Source organism: Pteropus alecto, unplaced genomic scaffold, assembly GCF_000325575.1.
Source record: "Pteropus alecto unplaced genomic scaffold, ASM32557v1 scaffold106, whole genome shotgun sequence".
Classification (NCBI taxonomy): domain Eukaryota; kingdom Metazoa; phylum Chordata; class Mammalia; order Chiroptera; family Pteropodidae; genus Pteropus; species Pteropus alecto.
The window spans coordinates 1,336,904-1,362,510 of record NW_006442103.1 but is presented as its reverse complement, the minus strand read 5'-3'; the positions used below and the strand labels follow the sequence as shown (position 1 = coordinate 1,362,510).

Genomic DNA, 25,607 nt, shown 5'->3' with positions numbered 1-25,607 from the left:
GGTCGTGGCTGCAGAACGCGCCCCTCCGGGCAGGGGGCGCTCCTGCGTGGTCACTCACCCTTAGGTGGGGCCGGTCCGCAAGGCTGGGGACTCCTAGAGAAGCCCTGACCCCCCACTGCTGCCGCCCCTACGCCCCCCGCACCCCAATCCCTGGGGCGAATGCAGCCGCGAGCGAAGTCAGGCGGTTACGTGGCTGACGCGGGCCCCGCATTGTTCCTCCTCTCCTCCCGGGGAGGGAGGCTGCCGAGCGTCCGCCCCACCACCCCAGGGGCCCTTCACGGTTTCCGAATCTCGGTGCCTAGCGGCGAATTGCGGCTTTTGTGGGAAACCGAGACAAAGCCCAAGGGCGCCGCTTTGGAGCGTTATCTGCCAGAGACTTCAGATTTTTCACGAAACCCTGAGAAGTTTGTGTACTGAGGCTGTAACGGTATCAAGAGCGTCTTTTGTTCAGGGTCGATTTTTCTAGGCGGATTGTAGTTTGGAATGATCGAGTTTTGGGTGCGCTCAGTTTTGTCACTTTGTCTAGCAGAAGAATACGTCGAGTTTATCTTGGGACTTTGGGTCTGGGAAAGCGATGAGAGGCGTCCCCCTCCCCAAATCCTCTCCTTCCTTCCTCCCTCCCTGCATTCCAAGTCCATGACATCAGGGGTTTCTGGGGGGAGAGACCAGCCAATCGGCGCGGAACTGCGCACAGAACGCTCATTGTCTCCTTTCTGCTGTTCTGGCCAAAGCACCACAAAGGAGGGCCGCTGTTTAATTCCCATTCGCCTCCCCGAGCCGCGGCGCGTCGGGATGGCCACCGCGCCTGGAGTACCCCGGCGTTGTCGGAGCTGCGGCATCCCAGCGTCGGGGGCTGCGCGGCGTGGAGTGCATTCTGCAGTGAGGAGGCGCACCCTTATCAAACCCCAAGGGAGAGTCGTGGCTCTCCTCGCCCTATACAATCTACGCATCATATTATAATTCAGTTGTTAAATTTCGAACGATCTTTGTAGCAAGGACTTGATTTAGTCCACGCCTCTAAAGTTGAAATTTTTAGGTCCTTTACTTTGTCATTCGTATTGATTTTTGCCCTTAGTTTCCTGAACATTTTTTTAAAGAACAGAAAAGTGAGTGGTTTGTGTATGGTTGACTACAACCCTCACCCACTGGAAAACTTGCAAAATGGTGTCCTTTTTTCCCCAAGGTTTACACAGGGAGCTTTAGGAATCTCTTCACAGGAATCGGCTTGTCCACAGTGTTGAATGTGATACCCTGGTCTGGCTTGGGCACATTAATTTTAATTCGCCCTTGTGATTCTTGGCTGGCAGTGGTCGAGTCTTTACCTTTTGCATTGTAAATGGGGTACTGATAACTTTGGCAGTCCTTCAAGTGAGGGCTTCTCTTAATATTCATGTTCATTTCTTTTAACTAATAAAGTGATTTCTGCCCTCTTCCTACTTATTATTGAGTAGACTTAAGGAAAAGCATAGGCTGAGGCTAGACCACTAATTATTAGACTTTTTTTTAAATAGTAAAACCTGTGTTCAGAAACTTTGGAAAGTTAGTTATATTTTTGGGTTTATCCTTTAAGTACCAACCCTCTCTTTTAATAACCACTTTCATTTACATGATCCTTTCATACAGTATTCCTTTCACAAGTCTTTCGATCTTAAATTAACAGCCCTCTGAGGTGGGGAGGATTGTCCAGCATCATTTACAGATCAGGAGGCTGAAGCCCAAGATTACAGAAGAAAGTTGGAATATTCTGAGAATTTTAACTCTAAGAGTGGTGTCTTAGTTTAGTGAAGTGTTCAGGGATATTCTACAAGTCACTATTGTCCACCCTCCCCAACCCCGTTTTTGATGCTCACCTGTCACTGACATCATGATTCCTCATGTAATTCTGTTTTAATCTGTTCTGGACTTGAAGATCAAATCTCCATTTTGCTGGGCCTTTGTACTTGCATTTCAAATCAGGGCTCAGAACCACCTGAAGCGTGGGTACGTGGAACAGGAGGTTTGACTTTGCTTGGTTTGGACACCTTTCAAGTCCTTCCTGCTTTCTCTTTATGTACTGCATAATGGGTAAGTCACTTAAATGTAAGAGTATTTGTTTTTCCTTGAAACCTGATTTAACAGAGTGGGAAAAGCGTAAGTATCCTGGGGAGGCAGTATGGAATGGACCTTGGAGTCAAGCAGACATGGGTCCTAGTCCTCCACCACTGCCACTTACTGCTTTGTATAACGTTGGGCAAGTTATTTGCTATCTCTGTTCTAGTTTCCTCATCAGTAAGATGGGGGAAATAATGGTTACCGCCTCTAAACTCTACATTGTCGAGATGGGTCTGGCTTGTAGTAAGTACTCAATGACTTACGTTGTAGTTGTTCTTAGTAATAGAAAATTACTTAGTATTGATGTCATATTTCTTACACTCACATGTCACTGCCTCTTTGAGTAGTATTCCATTTCTATTAAATAAGCCTTTGGTCTCTATATTTGACTTGTGAAGGCAGTTCATCAATGAATTGAGAAAGTCCTGATCTTAGATACTTTGAGTTAGTAAAATTTCAGGGAAAAATCTGTAAACAAGATACTTCTTTGACAAGATGATAATAGAACATACAGACTTACACCCCGCCCCCCCACCCCACCCCACAAAGGGCAAGAAGGTGTTTGAAAACAGCCTAAAAAAAGAATCCTTCAGCCAGTCTCTTTAATAACAATGAAAAGATCAATAACTTGCAGTCTATAAAGATCGTAATAGAGTAGAGGGTCAGGAAAAATGCAGAAGCTGGTATAGATCATTTGGCGAGGGGTGGAAACACTCATAAAGTAATAGAGTCCCACATGTACTGTCCAGGCCCTTGCCTGCATCTTGGGGACGTGGATGAAAAGGGAAATATTCCTGTGCCTTATGGGCCATGAGAAAACACAGAAGGTCCTGAAGAGAAGCACAGCCTTTCCTGATACTTGGCTCTGAACTAGACGTTAGAGTCAGCGTAGTTTCTTGTAGAAAGCTCAGGATACTGTGAAGGATGTCTTAGAGCGCATGCTGCAAGGAGCGTTTTACAGGTCTCAGGAAACTGGGAGAAATTGGTTGTTGGGGGACAGTGGGTGGAGCTGACTTTGATATGTTTTCTGGGAGGAAATACTAAATGTGGCATCGGAACGCACAGTCTAACAATTGTCTGTTCTCATGGAATGTCCTATTGGAGCAAAATAGCTCTGAGTTCTCAGAATCTGCTTGGCTACAAAACGGTATCTCTCAACAGCTAAAAACCATGTTGGAAGACTTATGACTAAAACTGTAAGTCATTGAGAAGAGTAAGTTAAAAAATCCTATAGTAATAATTCAGTTAGACCCAGTGTCTCATAAGGTCCTGCTGGCCTGCCTGCCCAGTGCCATTTGGACAAGCAGTTGCTCCAAGGGTGCCCCTGATCAGAGACCCCAGGATTTTTTATTGTACCCTAAGGTGGTCTGCCTTGTTTTACTGCAAGAACACCAGAATCATAGTAACAATGTATATAGATGGGTTTATGTTTAACTTTCTTTCACTTTACAGTTCAGAAGGTTTTTAATTCAAAACTTTTTCTTTATTATTTTTTTCCACTAGAAATTCACTGATGAGATACGTAAGATCTGTATTTTAGACTAGAACTTGATATATAGTAGATGCTCAATAAATGTTTGTGGGTTTAATGAGTTGATCCATAAGGAATAGATTTTACTATCTTTTGAAACTAGAAATTAACCCTGTTTGAGTAGTCTGTGTAAAGGAATTCTGTAGTGCAAGTGTGATATTTTTGAAGGGTGGTGTGATTTTTATACTTATTTTTCTTCAGTTTCTTTTATTAATATTACATTGAAAACTTATCAATAACATAATTCTTTCCTGGTTGCTGAGGTTCTTTCTTAGACTCCCAAATTAGGGAGGAACCAAAACGGATAAAGAAAAAACATTTTGCTGACGTAAGAGGTACCATGCTGTCCCTTTAAAATGCTCAGATTTATCTACTCTGGAGTATTAATGAGGATCATTATCAAGCTCACTATCCTGTGACCTACAGCTTTGTGGAAATTGTGCCATTTGCCTCTATTCATTCATTTAAACTTCAGAAATAAGCTTTGACAATGAAGACCTCACTAGGACTGTCATCAAACCAGAAGTATATCCTTTTTTTCCCCTATACCCTTTTCCAAATGAGATCATGAGGGTTAGTGAGTGTTTTCAATTAACAGTGTATCATGAAGTACAATTAATATTTTCTGTAATGTTAAAAAAACACACACACACACAATTGGACAGTTTTGGTTTTTAAGCCAGTTATTATATCCAGGAGAGCGAGCACATGCTTTATATCCCTTCTCAGTATGACTAGGTGGTGGAAGGGAGCTTGTCCTTAGAATTTCTTGGCAAGTGTCCTTTAATTCTAGGCATTAAGCTTCTACAGCATATGTACTACATGCTCTGGTTCTCTTTAACTCTGAACTTACAGCCATCATGGGCTCTTCACTGTTACCTGTGCTCAGGTTTTCATTAAGGATTTCTTGAGCCCGGGGGTAGATCAAGGTTTTTTGTGGGGCCGGAAGTTTACACAATTTGTGGGTCATCATTCCAAAGACATAGAAAAATGTCTTGCAAATATAAAAACATATGACCATGGGAATCCTTGTGGACTTGAAGATGTTTAGTGGGTCTTCTCCAGATTCTTGCCAGTGAGAAAGTGGGGCCAAGTGGCTAAGAATGTGGACCATGGACTCCATCTGGGTTAGAATCTTCATTCTGGTTCTTACTCTGACTTTTGGCAAGTGAACTGTGTGTGTCTCATCTGTAAAGTGAGGCTTCGGTAGTCCCTGCCTTCATAGGGTTGTTGGGAGAAGTAAGTGAGATAGACAGTCCATGTGAAGTGTTTAGAATAAAGCCTGGAACCAAGAGCACACATTATGTAAATGTTAACACTTGTTCTATTTTGCTGGGTGGTTCGCTGCTGGTTCGGTTCTGTGTTCTCCTGAGCTTCCTTTAGCTTCTAGATGTTGAGTGTATTTCCAGGAGTTGGACATTCATGCATGGAATTGATCGTATCTGAACGTAGCTTCTGACAGACAGGGGACAGTGATGCCCAAGCTCTTGCTCTTTTTGCTTCTGCCAGGACTGTGATCCGCCCCACCCCAGAGTCCTTATCCAGGACTCCTCCCAGGCAGCCCATGATGCTTCCCCTCACTGAAATCCCAAGGTCTCTAACCCTGGGCCCAGGGACTTCTGTGTAGAGTTAGAGGCCTTTATTTCTGGGCATGGTATTATCTGACTTTTCTTCCTAACAGATAGATAGATTTCCATTAAACACGATACATCTTGCATTTCTTGATTTCAGAGAGGGCTTGTATTTCTCTACGGTGGACTGATAAACATATTTATCATCTAGTACTCAAATCTCGCTTGTCACTGGAGACTCCACCTAGACCTTTGAGAACCAAGTCCTAGTTTTCCCCCATGCTACGGTAGGGAGGGAACTTCTTCAACATCTTCCTCATGACACGGAAGCTTCGGGGAATGAGGGGACTGTTGGGCGGGCACATCAGCAGTGGGAAGGCCAGGGCACGAGGGATGTGAGTGTGGAGAAAAGAGGAGGCCCCTTGGGCTTGGCAGTACTCGCCTGGGTAAGTCAGAACCTTAAGCATTGATGGCTGTTTTGCTTTCTTCCCCAGCAAATTTTCCAGGGGCTCCTAGCTGCCGAGTGGCTAGACAAGGCTGGCTATGATGTCATTGTTGTTTCTTCTCCTCCCCTTCTCAGATGTTTGCACGCTGATCTTTTTTCATTACCCCAGGCCTCTCAGCCTGCTTAGTGCTGCACAAGGCTCCACAGATGGATAGAGTGTGTGCCTTTTTATTGCAGTTTGCCCTCCCTCCTTTTGTTTCACGTGGAAGGAAATAGAGGAAATAATCAATACCATGTGGCGTAAGTCTCTTGTAATTCAAACATGTGATTCTACTTTGAATGCAAAAATAGCAACAGCAATCATACTTCTAATAGAGTATAGAGATTATACTTATATTAAACGTCCAACTGTGAGTTTGTCAGGGCTCTTGGTCTTTCCTTAGCAGCTGAGCTGAGACCACAGGGCTGCTCTTCAGAGTCCACCGGTGGCCAGATCCTTCCCCCGAATGGGCCCAGCCTCTGCTCTGAAGACTGACCTGCCTTTGTCTCCGGCTTTTTCCTTACCTTTCTTCAAAGACCTGAACGTTGCGTCGTAGCCCCACCTGCCCCGCTAGGGCCACACACACAGGCATGGGCTTGGGCAGCTAGGCTTTCATTTCTTTTTCTTCCTCTCTGGGCTTGATTTTGAAATGTTCTTCTTTTTCTCCTGAAGCGACAGCTCTGCTGTTGATACCCTTTCCTGAAGTCCGCTTTAGACCACCTTCTAAAACATGCATGTGGTAGGAGGCTGCTTTTTATAGGGGCCCATGGAAAAATTAAAGTGTTTTAGTCTGAGATATCGCTGCCAAATCTCTTATGATGAACTCGTGAACCGTGCTGGCAGTGCCCTTTGAGGCTGCTGTTTCCCGAGAGCCGTTTTGAGCCCGTGCTTTCTCCAGCTCCATGGCTTATTCACGCTGCTCAGCAGCACACTGACGGTGGCCGTGGCTGCTTCTGGATGCACTCTCGCTGCCCTGTGCGTCAAAAGGACTTCAGTTAAGCCAGAGTCTAAGCCACTGCTCTGCTCTGTTCTTAAGCCTCCTTCCACTCGCAGCTGGAACTCATGGTTCCAAGCATAGTTGTCTGTGTCACAGTCTGTGGCATAGAGTGTGTGGTACATACAGAGAGTTCCTCTGTCTCAGCTGAGTTAGGAGGGCGGGTGTGGGAGGACATCCGGTGGTGGGAAAGACAGGCCGTGGACCCAGACCTGGTCCAGATCCCTGCGGAACCCTCTGGACAGCTTATCTCTGCATGAAAAGTATGCATCTGCCTTGGAGTGCCATCTCTTTGCCTATGATGTTTGTTGTGGAGCATGCAAACACCAAGATATAAAAGTAAAGAAGCGAAAGTATCCTAGAACTTCTGTCCCAGCCACTTGTACAGCTATGAATATTGTTCAACTATTTTAGGAACTGAATTATAGTCTGTATGATTTCCATTATTCATTACTTTCCTACCAGTGGGTATTTAAAAGTATTTGTGTGGAAAAATGTATAACTTTCGACCTAACATTTACTTGTGTTATAGGTATTACCAGATAAAATGGCTCTTTAAAAAAGTCGGTTTTTACTTCCCATCAATGGTAAAGAAGGGAAGATCTTCTCTTGACATTAAAACAAAACTGCATCAGAGCAGTCTTGTCAAAATTTAAGTCATTTGCTTTAGTTCTTTACTGTCGAGTCGTGAGTCATTGACATCTGTGACCCCTACTCCACTGATCACTCCCACCAGACTCAGGTGGGAGTTGCCAGTGAGACCAGGCTAAGGAATGGGATGAGGGCATCTCTTTTGCAAGTATTTGGTAACATAAATCATTTTTAAAATAGAAAGCTTAGGCAGCATCAAAATGATCCCTTATCAAATGGCTATCGAATAGTGTCAAGTCATTGGTTTTTATGATATCGAATATGAAGGAGAAAATCTTCTTAGTATCTGGACAAAAGTGGCTAGCAAAGCGTAGGTAGGAGGACAAAGGTTGATATTTTTTGAGTTCTTAAAATTTGTATATATTAAGTCTTTGATTTCTCCCAACAGTAAGTTGATGTTAATGATCTCTGATTTACTGGGGAGGAAACTGAGGTATGGTAGAGATGGGATTCTGGATTGAGCATTCCGTTTCTAGAGCGCATGCTCCTAAACATTTTAGTTTGAGGCCAGAGCTCAGGAGAATTGGTGTCTTTTGAGGGAAAAGGAGAAGGCAGACCAGAGAGGAAAGCTCCAGGCTGGTATCATTGAACAGGAAGCCAGAGGAAGAGACCGGAGGGGCCTCTGAGAGTGCTGCAGAGAGTGCCACTGCATTTGGCTACCAGCAGGTCACTGGTGACCTCTGCGTGATCATCTTAATTAAGTAGAGCAAATTTCTGGGGAGGGCAGTTAGGAAGGAGTACTAAGTGAGGATATGGAGAAGTTTGTCATGAAATCTGAGAGAGACAAGACAGTGAGGCTGGCCACCGGTTCAGTCAGAGATGCTCTTGTTTCAGACAAGCTGGAGGTGGTCTGCACCCATCGATGGAGCAGATATGCCTGGCGGGTGGATGCAAAGCAGCAGAGGGACAAGGGTTCCCAGAGAAAAGCTGGGAAAGAGAAGGAAAGAGGGCTGGGAAAACAGAACCTGATGGATAAGACATCTCTTTTCCATTGCTATTGTTGTGTTTCTCTTTCTACAGAGCCGCTGAGTCTGATGGTCCAGGCCAAGGCCTGTGTGTGGAACACACTGTTCACCCGGCTGCTTCTCTCTGCCGAGTCCCCTCTGCAGCCTTGGGTGCTGCTCGCTCTTCATTCCCTTGGCCCTTGATCTGGACGGGTGGGTTTATTTTGCTCTTTGTGCTGGGGTGCAGCACTCCGCTGGAGGATGCGGTGCTTTCTCCCTCCTTTTCTGTGCTCGGGTTATAGTACAGTCACTTAAATGTGGAGTCAGTGTTCACTGTCCGAGGGGTGTGTCTAACCCCTTCCAGGCTCCTGTTGGGCTTTAAGACAGGAAAACGGAACCGTGTCCAGCTTTTTTTTTTTTTTAAGAGTATCTGTAGACCTGTAACTATTTCCTTCTTTGTCTTGATGCATAAGAACCTTAGGCTCCAGTTTGCATATATTGTGTGTTTGGTGGCATTTGTGTAGGACTTGGCTTATAGGTGACATCTCCCCAGCCAGCCTCTATTCTACGTTTAAAATTAGAATTTTCAGTTCTGTGCTTTGCTAGTTGTGTAAGGCCACCTTTCAAATGGCAGAAGAATCCACTGTCGCGAGCAGAAAAGCATTCAGGATGTGGATCCAGATCTGGGTCCCTAAAAGGAGCCGACTGAAGTGCAGGGATTCATGTCTCCTTGGCCTCCTCGCCACCCTTGTCCCAGAATCAGGGAGCGGTGGGTGTCCTGGCTCAGTCTGTGGTAGGCAGCTAGCGCTTGGATGGTCAGTGGTGTGGGGTTGGTAGAGGTGAATTCCAATTCCTACTTGGGACAGCAGAGGTGGATTTCATGCCTCGGGTAAGAACAGACTCCAAGACTTGTCCTGTGAAGTGAACTTGCTCAAGAGCTGATGAGGGTCCTGCTGCCACGCAGCTGGGGGTGGAGAGGGCATGGGGGGTGGGTTAAGGGGCTGCAGATGCTTGAACATCTGGAGAGCACCAGAAACTCGGGATACCCACAAATACTGTGACAAGTGAGGTACAGACCCTTCAGTATTCTAGAGGTGAGAGCTCTGTCTTCATTCATTTTAGCTGGGGCTTCAGTTATGATCCCTTTTCAGCAAGATCTCTACAGTGTCATAAAATTCAAGACCCAGCGGCCCCCTTCCAAAGTGAGAGCATGCTGTCCAGCCAGCTTTCTTGTGGGTCGCCATGGGCACTCACATGCTGGCTTTCCATTCCTGCCTCTCGCCCATCATCTCCTTAGAATTTCTATGAATCCTGGGTCTGCTCTTTGGCATTCAGAATAAATCAACTCTCTCATCATATGATTTCATCGAAACAGTTGGTGTTTCTCTTGCCCCCAAAGACCCTTCTCGGTGGCACGTACCCCCTACTGGCTAACCCCGTCTCTCTCAGTGGGCCGTGTCTGGTTTTTCTAACCTTTTCCCCACCCAGTTTGCTCCTTGTAAAAACTGATGTCAGTGTGTCAGTGCTCCCTTTTAAAGTCTGGCACCCAGAATTGATAGTGGTAATGCTAGAGATGTGGTGTCACGTACCAGGGTATAATCGGGTTATTAAGTGGTTCCTGTTTTTACTACAAAGCACGTAACTCATTCCGTTTTAACAACATAAATCACCTGGTCAGGTAGACAAGGCACCTCCATAAGGGGAGATTCTAAGCCTTGCTTTGGCAAGTTGATGTTCTCTGTCTCTAGTACAGATGATGGTAATTGCCTCGGGTTCAATAGTGTGTCATAAAGAATTGCATGCCTGTGCAAACTAAGGTACATTAGCTCTTTCAGGCTCCATGAGTAAGCATTACGACTTATGTCTAGAACTTTGGGACAGGATTTTGCATATATCTTAAATAATTTGTTTATTAAGCTAGGATCTTGCTGAATTCAAATTTTCTTCTTTCTAACTATGCCAGTATTACTTCCTATAAGTTTAATAAGGATGCCAAATAGTTTCCAAATCGTAGGTTACCCAAGCAGAAGAGATCTAAATGTAAGCCTTCAGGTGTGCACCCCCAGGAGCTCCTGCTGCCTCGACCGCCCGGCAGCACAGTGGGCGTTGTTCCTGCTTTTTTTTTGCTGACCAGGCCCCACTTCTAGGATTACTCTGCGGGACCTAAGGAGTGCCTTGGACATAAGGGACTTTTATCAGAGAGTAAAACAAATATGTCCCTAGTGATCCCTCTAAGATTACTAGATTGGTAGATCAAAGAGATGTGACACCTATGAAAACCAGCAGCATTCAATTGCAGATGCCTTTCCGTAACAGTAACAAGGGAGATCTTTAAACTTGGCGGTTTCATAATCTAGTAATACTATCAGTGGATGAAAAGTCATATTGAGTACTCACTGTGTGTCAGGTATGAGCTGTAGTACAAAGACCAATAAAGCCAGTCCCCCGCCCCAGCCCCAGGAGGACACAGCAGGTGTTCTTCGATAGGCTTGTGCAGCTCCGCAGGCGCCTGCGATGAGGGCCCTGCCCACCCAAGTGCCTGCGATCCCTCTAGGTTCCTGTTACCGCTGTTTGCCAAGGTTTTTTTCCTCACACAGTGAGCTGTTAAACGTCACATCTTTGTTAATCTTTATTTCTGAGTCTAGATTCCTCTGAGAGTCCAGGCTCTATGTGCACTTTGTCCTTGTTTAAATTTGAACTTTCAAAATCCACTTTTAACTATGTATGTTCCAAACTTTGTAATCTGAAGGTCATTTTCTAGGTAGAGAAGACAAAATTGACATTCTATTGGTTCCACATCTTTCCTGTTATTTGTTAGTTGTACTATTGACTTTAGGCACTAGACCAGCTCTTCTTAAGTTATTTTCAAAGCTTTAATTTCTTGTCAGTTTCACAGTATTCATACGTTGAATCATATAATGTCTTTGTATTTGTTTGACTGTACGTAATTGGAGGGGAAAAATTGCGCTGGTGCCACATGCTGGTACTTTGATCTGAAGGCCTGGCTGTGCCTCCGGGAGAAGGCCCAGCTGTTGCGTGCTCTTAGACAGCACTCCTGCTCACCAGAGGCGGGTGCGCTTTGCCACAGTTTTTAAGTATAGTGTGGGGGGTCAAAAAATAACTGTTCCTCCCACTTTTTTAGTTCTGGCTGGGCTAATAATCAAATTAACATGAGATAGACTAACAGAAAATGTCCAGAATTTATTATGTACATACATACAGGGGTTCCATAAGAAGATGAGTCTCAAAGGTACATTGGGCAGTAGAAGCTTATATGTCATCTTGAGCTAAAGAGAAAAGGGGGCAGGGGCTGTGCTTTGGGATGTCAAAAGGCAGAAGGCAATTCACATGGAGATGTCAAAGCAAATGTTTGGTAGGTCAATGTTTGCTGGGCCATCTGTAATAATAGGACACAGAGAAGACTTTGATCGAAAGGGGCCTTGCTAGGTTCTTCCTTGTCTGTCACACCTAGTTTATGTTAAACTGTAGTTATCTATGATGATAACTTCCTCCCTGGAGCAGGTCCTCTTTCAGTTCTTTTAGGCAGTTAAGGGAGGGTCAAAGGTTTTTCCTGAGTCTTTCATTTCTTGAAAATAGCTAGCTTAAAATAATCAGTATCTCAAAAGGCATATTTTGGGATAGGAAAGTCTAGGAACTAGGCATTCTCCATCAAATCTTTAGCAAGTTCATACTACAGAGTGAGCCTCAGATTCTGTAGTGATCTTGAAGAAGGCATGCAACTACCTTGACATCATTGTCCCAGATAAAAAGTGCTTTCCTCTAGAATTCCCACTCCCTTCTCCACCATAAGATACAAACCTGCTTTTTAAAAAAGTTTCTCAGTCTTTTTTTTTTATCAGCGATAGTATGAAAAAGAATGAGAATTTGGCATGCAAAAACAGTCTTAGTAGAGAGAAGAGCAGAGACAGAGAGGTAAGAACCAGCATGCAGATGACGGAGATGGGAAGGGACAGTGGTGTTGGCCTGCAGCCGAGGCCAGCCTGTCTGCTCTGGGACTTCCTTTTTAAATTGTATACAAACTCAACAGTTCGCAGTGGGGTTCAGTGAATAGAAAGCTTTGCTCGGTACTCAGCTGATACAAAGGGAGTGTGTTAATTCTGACACGTGCCAGGCATTGAGACCTGGGTTTCATCTCACAGTGATTCTGGAAGGAAGGAGACTACCTGTGAGAAATGGGGTCAACCAGGGTTAAGGTGCTTACTTCGGTCACACTGGAACACAGATTTCAGAAGTTTTTGAAGTTTGACGTCAAAGCATGTGATCTTTAGTCCGTTGTATTCCCAACATGAAAACTTAAACCTTTGCAAAGGTATTGACACGTTCGAAGGCTCCACTGGGGGAGGGGTTTAAGCAGGTGAAAAATGTTAAAGCCTGTTTCTTGTCTGCACAGGGTATCAAAATGGTAAGTGGTAAAGAAAGGGAAGGGGCATCTTGATATTTCAAATAGAAATTTGTTTTCAATTTTGAGTCCTCATCTTCCCTTTTCCCTTTATTTTCAATACCCTACTTTATTCCTTTTTTGGCAGATGTCTTAACACACCTTATTTAACCTTTGTCTATCCACTGGAATGTAAGCTTGTAGGGCAGAGACTTTGCCTTTGAACCATGCATGGTACAGAGTAGTCATCTGAATGAAGGACAGAAGGAAGGAGTGATGGAGAAAGCAGTTGAAGGAAGAATCCAGGACACAGGAACACTTGGGAGAGGGAAACTAATGTTGAATGTGGTTTTACATAGAAAGTTTAGGATGATGCTGGATTGTCTTGGTGGTCGAAACAGGTTACCTAGTGAGAGTTGAGAGCTCAGGCATGACTGAAATTTGGGGGACACTGTTGTAACCACCAGAGACAGTGACCTGGAATTGCGTGCTTGTAGGTTTTAACAAGCATCGTTATGGGAACATATCATAAGAAGGAATATGTGGGAAAGACATGTCTCCATTCTTTAGTAGATTCTCGAATATCACTGGATTTAAGTGAGCCCATCAGACAGTTCTTGGGCATATATGTTAGCACCCTGCTTCAGGGCAGGTGCGCCCCGTGTTTTCACCAAATTGCACTTTGGCTGGATGCTCACGCCGAGAAGTTCTATGCCGGGGCTGCACTTCGGGTCAGTGGTAGAGATGGTCTGGGAAGCGCGGTTTCCCTCCCTGCTCCTTGCGCTTGTAGGGATTGCAAGGGAGACTTCTCAGAGCTCAGTGCCAGGAAGGGCATGGCTCTGTCTTAACAACCAGTAGGCTTTTATCTCACCTAGGGTCCCCCTTTCCTGTCAGGAAGTTCAGGCCCTGGGACTTGAGCTTTAAAGAGGATCTTATTCTAGTGCTGTTTCAGACATGACTCACTGTAACGGATAGGAGCTTACCTCTGGGAAGGGAGTAGGATTTGGGGGCAGAAGGAAGAGAGACCTGTTCTTTTTACTCCGTCTCAGTGTTTCTCAACTATTTTCATCATCGTTTGCCCAGAGTCTTTGTAGACATTTTTCCTAATTGCCTCATGACCCCTGTGAAATTAAATACAAAGGAACAGAGTTGTTGGGAAAGGTCACACATTATTGCAGTGTCTAAGGTTCTTTTCACCCTTCTGGGGGTCAGTTTCACTTCCACTGAGAATTCATGCTCTATGTACTTCTATACCATTCACCTTTTTTTTTTTTTAAACAAGTATTATTTTAGAAATCCAAAAGAAGGTCACTAGCTAGAAAGGATTGGGCTGCCTTTGAACCTGAGGGTGACTCCAGACTGGTGCTCTGAGCCGTTCTGAGGAGAGAGCCGTGGGAAGAGCAAAAGGTCGAAGCCACCCCGGGCCTGAGCCCAAGGGGAGGTAGGCCGGAGCCATAGCAGCTGCTGCAGATGCCGGGGGTGGGAGCACGATAGTGGACATTGAAGAAAGGATGATCGACTGTGTCACATGCCCCAGAGGCCTTTTTCTTGGTCTTTATTTCCTTTGCCTCTTTTTAAATAATTGCATTTGGGGGGAGGGGGGTAACATTGGTTAACAAGATCATTAAGCTTCAGGTGTTTAGTTCTGTAATATATCATCTGTATATCGCATCATGTACTCACCACCCAAAATCTAGTCACCATGTATTTGACCCCTTTACCCTCTGCATCCTCCCCCCACCCTTCCTTCCCCTCTGGTAACCACCATATTGTTCTCTGTGTCTATGAGTTTGTTTTGCTTTCTGTTTTATATCCACATATGAATGAAATCATATGGTTCCTGTCCTGTTCCATCTGTCTTGTTTCACTTAGCATGATACTCAAGATGCATCCCTGTTGTCGCAAGTGGCAGTATTCTTTGCCTTTTGATTGCATTTGGCAAGGGGCATGCTGGTGGGCTGTGGTGAGAAGCCTCCAGCAGGTGTTCTCTGTGTAGAACTGTTTGCAAGTGTTCCTTGCCGTGAGAAAGGGGGAGGCCCCGCATGCAGGAGTCTGGGTGTTTAGGAAGGGAGGCTTTGGCATGCGAGAAAGGGGCAGCTGTGGACTGGAAAAAACCAGTCAGAAACTCGAAGTCATGGGAAGGTCAAATAAATCTTGAAAAAGAGTAAAGAAAATGATGTTTAGAAACAACTTGGAAAGTAATTTTTAAACAAATTAGAGTAAAATTTCCATGAGGTATTAATGAGAAGATTAAGCTAACTTTCTTGTTGCAAGGAAGAAAATGTCATCATTTTCTGCTTGATGTTCAGAAATCAAAGCTTTTTAGATGAAAACTGAATAAACTTGACTTACCAAAGCTTATTTTTTATGTTTAATTGCCCCCAGTCTCTTGATTTTAAAAGGTATATATCAGACAGCTCAAAAATAACCCCTGTAGTTAGAGAATGTAATCATATTTGCTTGGGCTGCATTCTGATATACTTCTAAAGCAGCGGTCCCCAACCTTTTAGGCACCAGGGACAGGTGCTCCTATGAGAATCTAATGCTTGAGGATCTTAGATAGAGCTGAGGTGGTGATGCTAGTGCTGGGGAACAGCTGCAAATACAGATGGCGCTTCACTCGCTCACGGGACGCTCACCTTCTGTGCTGTGGCCTGGTTCCTAACAGGCCACAGACCGGTACCTCTCCACGGACCTGGGGTTGGGGAAGCCTGCTCTAAAGGAAACACTTAAGATTGCTGCATCATGTGCCACAGAATGCTACAGGCCAGGAGCTAAGACAATTTGAAAATGACTTGTTCTCCAGATAATAGAAAATTTTTTTTCATTTTAAACTTTTTTTTTTTTAACAAGTACACATTTCTAAATCTCGAATTCTAGTTAGCTGGCTTAACTGCAGGAAGCTCACTTATTTAAAAAAAATATTAGCAATATTTGGGTAGGAAAACCCGAAGTCAGAACCAACAGACTCATAATGTGGGTGCATACCTAGTTTTCATTTTTAGTTTACCACCTGGGGCCTTGAGCTTTGCATGTATGTGCTCATACTTTTTTTGGTGCGTGTGCTACTACATTAAGTCTCAGAGACAGAGTCAGCTGTCCAGAACCCTGCCCTGTAACTAACTAGGGTCAGGTTTGAACTCAGGTGCATCTGACTTTAGGCCTTGATTTTTCTCTCATCACTCCCTCGATGAGAACAGTCAAAAGAGAAGATGACTCTGGAGTTCCTACTGGGATATTTCAAGTTAGATCTGTAATCACTTTGTGGTTTGGGGCATGGTGTTGAATCTTTCAGACACATTTTGAACAAAGGAAACATAAATATGCTTTTATATTTTTTTGGTTTAATAATTGGCCTCATTTGGTTAAGAATTACCCCCACCACCCTACAAAACACCTAAAAGCCGTCCAATGTAACTTCCATCTCTACACTGGAAAAAGTGAAGAGAAAGAATTTTATTATCATTTTTGCTGATTAAATTGTTTAGACAGTGCAGTCATTGAATTCAGCTTTCCTGTTGTATAGACAGGAAATGGATCAGAAGTTAGAAGAAATAACCAATGGCCCATAACAAGGTGGGTAGAGCCAGGCTCAGAGCCAGGGCACACACACACCCTAGCATATCAATTTTGTCTTTAGATTTATTGAGCTGTATCTTGTAGTTGAAAGTGCTTTCACTTTACAAAAAAATTCAACTTGGAGGTTGTTTTCCATAGCTCATGCTGAAGGAGTACTAATTTCTCCTTTTCTTCATTGCCTGTTTTTCTCTGGTCACCCTTAACCCCTGCAAATTTATACAGAATTTTTTTCTAGCCACCTATAACAAGACTCCAGCATGAAAATATAGTCAAGTGTTAATTTTCATCCAACAACTTATTATTCCATTTTTTAAAGGTGCCATATATGAATAGATATGTTGGCAGACGCATTATCTAAGAACATTTATCAGAGGTATAATAGGAGTTAATGGTTCCCTCCTACTTATAGAGGCCAGTGTGTCCCTGTGGCAGAACTTTCCAGCACCAGCACCTCCCTACCTGTTCCCACATGCAGATGCCTGTAGAACCTAGACTGGCAGGAAGCCAGAAGAGATGTATGGTTTTTAGGGGGTGGGGATACTGGGGGGCAGAAAATCATCATACATTAGATACTGGCTTTACATTGTACCTAAACTATCTTTTATATGCTAACCTCTAGGCCAAAATTTGATCCAGGAACATTGCACTTTGATAGTTAACAATATAAACTCATTGAATTTCCATTTGTAATCTTGGTTAAATAAATCTACAACCTAAATAAATTATTCATTATTCTGTCACAGGGGTAGAGCCATTTCTCTAATTTGGGAGGAAAATGCTAAGGATCAAGGACTGCTGTCCCCCTACATGATACAGTAATTAGTGGAATCGTTCCCCCCTTGGTGGTGGAAGGGGAGAGCGCTGACTGGGGTAGACTAGAACCTGAAGGATGGTGACAAAAGTGTCATCATCCCATTTAATTTCTTTCAGCAATTAAGCCAAATCGTGTTTTGTGGAAGCAAGCCTTGGCACGTTCATTTCCATTTCCAAGAGCGCTGTTTAACTCCCACACGCATCATGATCTCCACTGTCTGCCTAACGCTGACATTTTCACCTGTGCTAAAGAGAAGGAAAATGACACGCGATCTTTCCTTCCAGCTGTGTTCTTAATAACTCTGATGGACGCGCCTCTTTAAGGATCCTAGGACAAGGACTAGCTTAAGGACTTGAACATGTGATTTTTAACAATATTTTGCATGAATTTTGTCTTTTTTTTTAAAATAAAGTTTATGGTCTTATTTTGGAGGGATCTTTCAAAACCTTTGGTAGTTTTAGTATTTATAATAGTATAGCATCTGTGTTGGTAAGTTGCCTTCATTGTAGAATTCTGTAAGAATTAATAAATACTCTTTTAGTTTTATTAAATGTTTGGGTGTCAGATACAGTGCTAGGTACTAAGAGCCTGGAAGTGACTCCTGTGAGGAGTCTAATAGGATGTAGGCTACGTAAACAGAGTTGTACAATAATTAATAGTGAGGGGGGAGAGAGAGGGAGAGAGAGAGAGAGAGAGAGAGAGAGAGAGAGAGCGAGAGAGAGAGGGAGAGAGAGAGAGAGAAGGAAGCACTGTTAGATGAACACCATCTGGACACTCTGCACAGGGCTTCTGTTCTCTTGATTTCTTTAGGAGAGCAGACTGGAAACTTGGGTTAATGACCTCAAGAGAAAACATACAGAACACCTGTGGGAAAGAGAGAGAGAGAGTGTGTGTGTGTGTGTGTGTGTGTCTGGCTCAATAGACGGCATAGAAGCACCAGAATTTTCCAGGCAATAAAACTGTTGGACTGATATGTCTTGACCAGTTGCGGTACTATAGAAAATAGTTGTTTGTATCAGAATCCTACCAACCTCTTCTTTTTTGGAATGTGGTAATTAATGACTTAATATTGAAAGTTTAATGTGGCTGGTGCTATATTGTAATATATTATTTATTAACCCTTGTCACTTCCTGTGTGTCATGAGTGGTAATCTGTGTTATCTTGATTCATATTTTCTCCTTCTCAGTCTCAGCTTCTCTCCTCATGCTATTCAAATTTTATACACCACTAACTTAACCAAAAACATTTTTATTAGTTATTGAAGCTTTTATCGTGGGTTAGGTTCATCAGTGAATGCCAGTGAGTGTAATTTATTGCATGTGACAGCTGTGGTCTTAATAGATGATTAAGGCAGAGCAGGTTGTAAGTCAGGAGTTTCTGATGATTTTGTGAAAATTCTCAAAGTTACTTAACTTGTGTTTCAGATTGCTTCCAAGTATGATCATCAGGCAGAAGAAGATCTTCGCAATTGGATAGAGGAAGTGACAGGCATGAGCATTGGCACCAACTTTCAGCTGGGCTTAAAAGATGGCATAATCCTCTGCGAGTGAGTTTCAGCCCTGATTTGACCATTTTTGTTCTTCTAGTCCTTTCCCTAGGCTTCTGCCTTGACCTCCTTCCTAGTCCAGGGTGTTGTCAAACCTTGATATTCTGCAAATGTTTTTAATGCTTCCTCTACTGATGTTAAAGGAACCAACTCTACATTCCAGTCCTTGTTTTTGTGTGACCAATAAGTAAGGTGTCACATTTTTCTTTTCAGACTCATAAACAAGTTACAGCCAGGCTCAGTGAAGAAGGTCAACGAGTCCTCGTTAAACTGGCCACAGGTAATGTGCAGGCAAACCAGCAACCTCCTGTTGTAGTTGGTTGATCTTTATGTAGTGAAAACTTGATTATCATTTTAAAATAGACTTTTTAGCAGAAATTTGTGCACGTGGCAATTTTTTTATCATGTTACTTTTAATGTTTCCATATTCCTTGGAATTAGTTCTATAGATGTTTAACCTAGAATTTTATATTTAGCCTATCTAATCTCAAAAGAGAATTGGATAGCTTACACAGAGAAATACAATCCAGACCATAAGGATAAAAGAGGGAAAAGCAAGGAATTTAACATAACTAATGGCTAACTATAGAACACCGTATTAAGCATAGTCTTAGTTCATGAATGTGTATGATTAAGTAAAATTGGACAATTTAGTCTTACTTTGTATTTCGAGATATAAGAGAATAACCACTTAGTAACCACAAATTTATTTTTAAATTAAAACAATAAATTATTGATGTATTATGTGGCTTTGATAAAGAAAATTTTAGCCCTGGATACCTCTGACACAGAATTCTTAAAAGCATGTAAGGAAGATCTTGCCTTTGAGGAAATGAAAAAACTTTAATGCTTAAAAATATTTAAAAAGACCATTATGTGACCCATTCTGAAATACGTTTCTTTTTATTCCTTTCTTTTTTTTCAGAGAGAGCTATGCTTAGTATATATGGTCAAGAATTCTTGCCAAGTAGCTTTCTGCCTAGAGTCTTATATCTAGCCATGAGGACTTAGAATTCTTAGATAATATGAATGTCACTATTTAGCTCCAAAAGTTATATAACTCTTTTTCTTTATAGTTGGAGAATATTGGCAACTTTATTAAAGCTATTCAGGCTTATGGTATGAAGCCACATGACATATTTGAAGCAAATGATCTTTTTGAGAATGGAAACATGACGCAGGTTCAGACTACGCTGGTGGCTCTAGCAGGTCTGGTACGTATATGCCTTTAATAAATGGCTCATTAAAAAATTCCCACCATGTTGATGATGAATTGCGTCTTTGCTCTCCCATGAGAGTTCAGGCTGGGCAAGGGGAGCCCCTGTCCCTTTCATAATTATTAGCTTTGTGGAAAGGCAGCTGACATCAGTTCCTTCATATAAGATAGCTTAATTAGAACACTCACATTTTAGAGGTACAGTGTATTACTGAATGGCCTTAAATAGGTTTTTCACCCCTAATTTGGGTGGTACTTCATGAAGTCTTCATCCATGGACCGTATCATTTCTTTGTTGTTCTTTCCATAAATCTCTTCTGGCAGAATTTTCATTTGTGTTTATTCTCAGTAAGTGTGCATATTTCTGTCTAGGCTAAAACAAAAGGCTTCCATACAACCATTGACATTGGAGTTAAGTATGCAGAAAAACAAACAAGACGTTTTGATGAAGGAAAATTAAAAGCTGGCCAAAGTGTAATTGGTTTGCAGGTAAGTAGTGTGGCATTACTTAATCAGTTATTCTGTATAAGTCCTCATCATGCAAAGTATCTCTCATAAGTAAAGAATTGATAGACCATAACGTAGGTCTTGGGGTGAATGTGTGGTTCAAACAGTTTGTGCCCATGTAGAGCCCAAGACATGATGATGGTTTAGGAGAAACTCTGGGCATACCATCTCACTTGACAGTTGTTTCTCCAGGAAATGATTTTCCCTCCTACTTACATTGATTTATTTTTTAAGAAAATAAGAAATTCCTAAACATTATTGACTCAACAAGGCAATTTTACAAATCCTCAATTCCAAAGTCATTTATTAGGAAAGCACTGTACAAGCGCTATGAGAATTTGTCCATTTAATTCCCCGGAAATACTCAGTTCACATATTTTTTTTTTTCCCGTTCACGTTGTTCCTCTGGAGAGTGTCACAAAAACACCATGGCTAAATGTCCAGTTTGCTATGGGCTTTACTTTCTGACACCTGCTTAATATAGTGCCCCTCTTGACTGAGTCTATGTGAGGTGGATTTATTTTCATACAGTACAAAGTTGTATCAGTGGTAAGAAACCTGAATTTCCAAATAGCAGTCAGTTGGTTAAATTGTAACTCTGTAAAAAGAACTAGTAATGTAAAAATGATACGCAAGAATTCCGATATTAAGGAAAACAAATCAGGTAATGAAATACTATGGTTAGTGTTATCACAACTTTATTTAAAAGATGCACATATTTTTTATGTAAATGTGTATTTATAGATATATACACAGACACATAAGGCAAAACTAGGAGGATACACACAAATACAGCGAATATCTGGATGGTAGGATTGCAATGATTCCCCCGCTTTTTTGCTTATAGATGTTTTCTGAACCTTCTCCAATGAACAGGTTTCACTTTTAGTAAGAAATTTTTCCTTTAATTTTTTTAAGGAAAAAACCAACAATAGAAATGTCCCCAGCTCGTAAAACAAGGCATACTGAGTGGTTGGTCCTGGAGCTGTATTATCCCCAGTGGGGATGGGAAGTTAAATATTGGTCCTCTGAGCTTGGTTGAGGTCACGTCCCTCATTTTGCCTCTGATTCTGTGCAGTGACATGAGAGTTGGAGGAATAAAACATGGTTCTTTTCCCATGAAAATGTGGGTGATTTTGATGAAGCTTAAAGAACCCCTATTAAGTTGCCAAAGAAGACACCTGGCATTTGCTACCATATTTTATGCAACACATACCTGGAGCAGAAAAGCATATTGCCTAGCCAAAGGTTGCTTCTGTCCCTTTAAACGGCTGAAGCAGGGGGTACCCCTTAATTTGGTTGTCTGTGCTATGGAGAGTTAGAGGGGAAGAATAGCAGAGGACATGTATTCATAATTCAGCCAATGTAATAACTTCTTGTGATCTGTCCATTCCTTGTGTGCATGTTTTTATATAGTTAATCATGTTATGAGGTTTTAATATCCAGTGAATTGTTTGAAATTCTTTTTAAAGGCGCACCTTGAACTTTGGGAAAAAGCATGAAGGATCCTTTGTATCTAGTTGTCCACAGTCTTGGCACAGGAAGGGACTTAATTTTGCCCCTTCCATCTTTTGAGTAGAACAGAGTTTCCTCTGTGTTGTATATGTTGTTAACGTCTAGTAATTAGTGCTAATTTTATTTTTTAACTTAAAAGATGGGAACCAACAAATGTGCCAGCCAGGCAGGTATGACAGCCTATGGGACCAGGAGGCATCTTTATGATCCCAAAATGCAAACTGACAAACCTTTTGACCAGACCACGATTAGTCTGCAGATGGGAACCAACAAAGGAGCCAGCCAGGTAAGTAGTCCTTTTTATACTTGTAGCAAAATGTACAAAAGGGCTATTTCAATGAGCATTTACCTTATTCTTACTAATAAATTCAAAGTAGGTATTTTTGTATGGTATATTTAGAGTATATTCCTTCAAGAAAGGAGGTTTTGCTGAGAAGGCAAAAGAATGAAAGACCTTTTCTGTAGCAACACAAGTATTGTGTCGCTCATGGCTCTTGTTGGCAGTTAGAACAGCTGGCCTGTCTACCTAACCAGAGGCAAACAATGTTTATTACAGTGTTCTTGCTTCAAATCCAAGTAAATTGTTCATTCCAGTGCTTCTGACTTTTATTTTTAAAGGAGCCCTTACTTAACTTGGTAGGTAAAATTATCTGGTGTTCTACTAAGAATGCTGTAGCTGCCATGCTTGTTAAGTGCGGATGGAGGTGCAGCAGGTGGACGTGCAGCGCCGTGAGAACGGCAGGATTCCAACGCCACGCAAGATGGAAGTGTCTTCTTGTTCACAGACCACCAGCACCTCATCGAGAGGTTCCCAGAACCATCGGTGAACAGAAAGGTCTCACAGCCAACCAGAGTGTGCTTTTGCTTAATGACCCCAAGAGGAGATTTGGTGGTATTCTTCCTTTATGGGACATGTCCTGCCTCATGTGGCATGGTATCTCTCATAGCTGCCACCAGGTTTGCTTTCTTATGGACTTTAAATCTGGAAGCATGTGCCTGGCATTAATGGAGAAATATGAAGTGTGAGTTTACTCTGAAAAGGAGAGGAGTGGTTGTTCTGAAGACATGGCTCTTCTGTGTCTCAGAGCCTTTTGAAATTGGTCACCCAGCTCGTGTGTATCGTCATAATAGACACTCAAATGTAACTTTCAGGTTTGCCAGCATGATGCTTTGTTTTTACATTCTTTATGTCTAATCTTCTAAATCCAAGGTAATATTGTCTCCATTTTTGTCTATGAGAAACCTAAAACTAAAAGTAAGTTGCTTGAGGCACTTAGCAAGCAGTTTTATAGCAGAACAAGGATTTGAAGTCAGGGTGACCTAGTTCTAAAGCCAATGAATATTACTTTCATAAAAGAGATTCGCCATCAGGGTATTTTGGTAAGCTAGCTTTACCCCTGAACCAAAGGAAAGTTATTGTATCAGTGTTCACATTCAATGTAATTTCACCGTTTAGAAAATATTCACAAGAATAGATTTTAGCTGCTGTTTTAACTTTTATACTATGCTCTGATTCTAGGCGGGGATGCTAGCGCCAGGTACCAGGAGAGACATCTACGATCAGAAGCTAACCTTGCAACCAGTGGACAACTCAACAATTTCTCTACAGATGGGTACCAACAAAGTCGCTTCCCAGAAAGGAATGAGTGTGTATGGGCTTGGGCGGCAAGTATATGATCCCAAATACTGCGCTGCTCCAACAGAACCTGTCATTCATAATGGAAGCCAAGGAACAGGAACAAATGGGTCGGAAATCAGTGATAGCGATTATCAGGCAGAATACCCAGATGAGTATCATGGCGAGTACCAAGATGACTACCCTGGAGATTACCAGTATGGTGACCAAGGCATTGATTATTAGATTCACAGAGAGGAGCTCAGTATTTAGCCCATTATTTTTATTCAGTGAGAACCAAGCTAGCCTTGAGTAATTTTTATCTTGTCTTCCTAAAACACTATTATGCTTATTGTACCTAAAAGAAATATTGCCTTACATACATTCCTTTTTCTGCCTCTTCCCTAAATAGTTGCCTTTTAGTGCTGTAACAGTTGAATCCTACAGCATAACCAGTAACTCACATATGAAGTAAAAAGGAATACTGTGAAAGGGGAGTACTCCTGTACAGCCAATTCTTTTAGTACAGATCTATGCATTTTTACAATCTTCTACTTAAATTGGTGTTTTCAAACAATAGGAAGCTTTTATTGTTTCACAGTTTAGTGTCTGGTTTCTATGTGGAAGACTAAACTCATGCTTATAGCTAAAGGGGTGTTTGCCAACTAAATTTAAGATGCAGCATTTTTTTTTTTTTTTAGAAATTTACATATCGATGTTTCTATAGTACTGTTTGCTAATTTTTAAATAAAGTCATGATCTGTGTGCATTTGTGATTATATGTGTACTCATTCTCTCACCTGAGCTGACAATACCTTTTCAGAGTGGTGTTTTTAAAGGAGCGTGTACAAAATCAGCCTGCAGACACGTAGGTCTGGGTGGTGCGTGTGTTATTCTTGTTTGTGCCAATGTATCAATGTAGAGTTGCTCTGTTTTCTTCAACTGTATTTATTGCTGCATTTCTCAGCATAAACTTATCCCATTGCATTTTTTATAAATAAATATTTTTTTGAACATTTCATATGAGCCACAGGTTGATTATTTTAAAAAGTACGCTTCCCCAGGTACTGTTATAAATAGGTACAGTAACATTTCTTTAATCTCGACAGTGCACTCTGTGCTTGAGATGGAGGCCTAGAAGAATGAAGGGACTTGCCCATTGCACACAGTAAATGGCAGCCAAGATTAGTAGACCCTTGCTTATTCTATTGTGACTCGGCTGCCCCAAATTTATCTTAAATCTAGCTTGGGATAATCTTAATCATCTTCAGGAACATTGGCGGAGATGGGGTTGGGGGGCACTTTATATTCATATTCTAGGGTGAATAAATGATAATAGGAAACATAGGGCAGAGTCAAGGTGGCAAAGTAAACTCGAGTTTGCCTCCTCCCATGACCACATCAAAATTATAACAAATTATAGAACAGCCATCACTGAGAACCACCAGAAGACTAGCTGAACAGAATTCCTATAACCAAGGATATAAAGAAGCCACATCAAGACTGGTAGGAGGGTGGAGATGTGGAATAGGCAGTTCCCACACCCACAGGGTGGCAATTAAGAATCAGGAGTAATACTTCATCTTCGGAAGTGCCTCCAGAGGAGCAAAGGGTCACAGCCCCACACCAGGCTCCCCTGCCAGGAAGAAGAGTCTCCACATCTGGCTATGAAAACCACTGGGGACTGTGTTCCAGAGAAACAAGGGGCTGCGGGAGATGGGAGGCGCTGTTCTTAAGGGGTGGGTGCAAAAACACTTGGGTCCAGCACAGGGACAGTAGCTTGAGAAGCACCAGGGGCATGTGGGGAGGAACTAAAATGATTAACTTCAAGGTGAGGGCTTGAGGACAAGGAGTCGAAAGAACTTTCCCCAGGGATGGAAGTACTGGCAGGCGCCATTGTTCCTCTGTTGAGCTCTCCTTCCACCCAGCTGGCCTAGTTTAAGCAGGTGCCAAATTTGTGCTCTCCATTAACAGTTAACACTAGTTGCCCTGGTTGGTGATTCTTTGAGGCCCTGCCTCACCCAACTTGCACACCAGGCCTGAGTTGCTTCCACCTGCTCTGTACAAATGGCCTTTCTTGGTTCGTGCTACAGACTCACTCAAAGGACCACAAACACCACACAAGCAAAAACTGGCCTCAACTTGCAC

At 42.5% G+C, this 25,607-nt stretch overlaps 1 protein-coding gene across 1 annotated transcript; it reads left to right on the top strand.

Moving 5' to 3' along the window:
* Window positions 1–18,454: 18,454 nt before the first annotated feature.
* CNN3 (calponin 3) lies at window positions 18,455–24,478 on the top strand. Its single transcript, XM_006919542.3, has 6 exons — window positions 18,455–18,606; window positions 18,820–18,886; window positions 19,683–19,820; window positions 20,195–20,311; window positions 21,984–22,130; window positions 23,364–24,478. The coding sequence occupies exons 1-6, from the start codon at window positions 18,551–18,553 to the stop codon at window positions 23,703–23,705; spliced, it is 867 nt and encodes a 288-aa protein (XP_006919604.1). The 5' UTR covers window positions 18,455–18,550; the 3' UTR covers window positions 23,706–24,478.
* Window positions 24,479–25,607: the final 1,129 nt, after the last annotated feature.

Coding starts and splice junctions, on each gene's coding strand:
- CNN3 (XM_006919542.3), top strand. CDS start 18,551: ATGAGCATTGGCACCAACTTTCAGCTGGGCTTAAAAGATGGCATAATC. Junction 18,607..18,819: donor GATGGCATAATCCTCTGCGA/GTGAGTTTCAGC, acceptor TTTTCTTTTCAG/ACTCATAAACAAGTTACAGC. Junction 22,131..23,363: donor CCAACAAAGGAGCCAGCCAG/GTAAGTAGTCCT, acceptor CTCTGATTCTAG/GCGGGGATGCTAGCGCCAGG.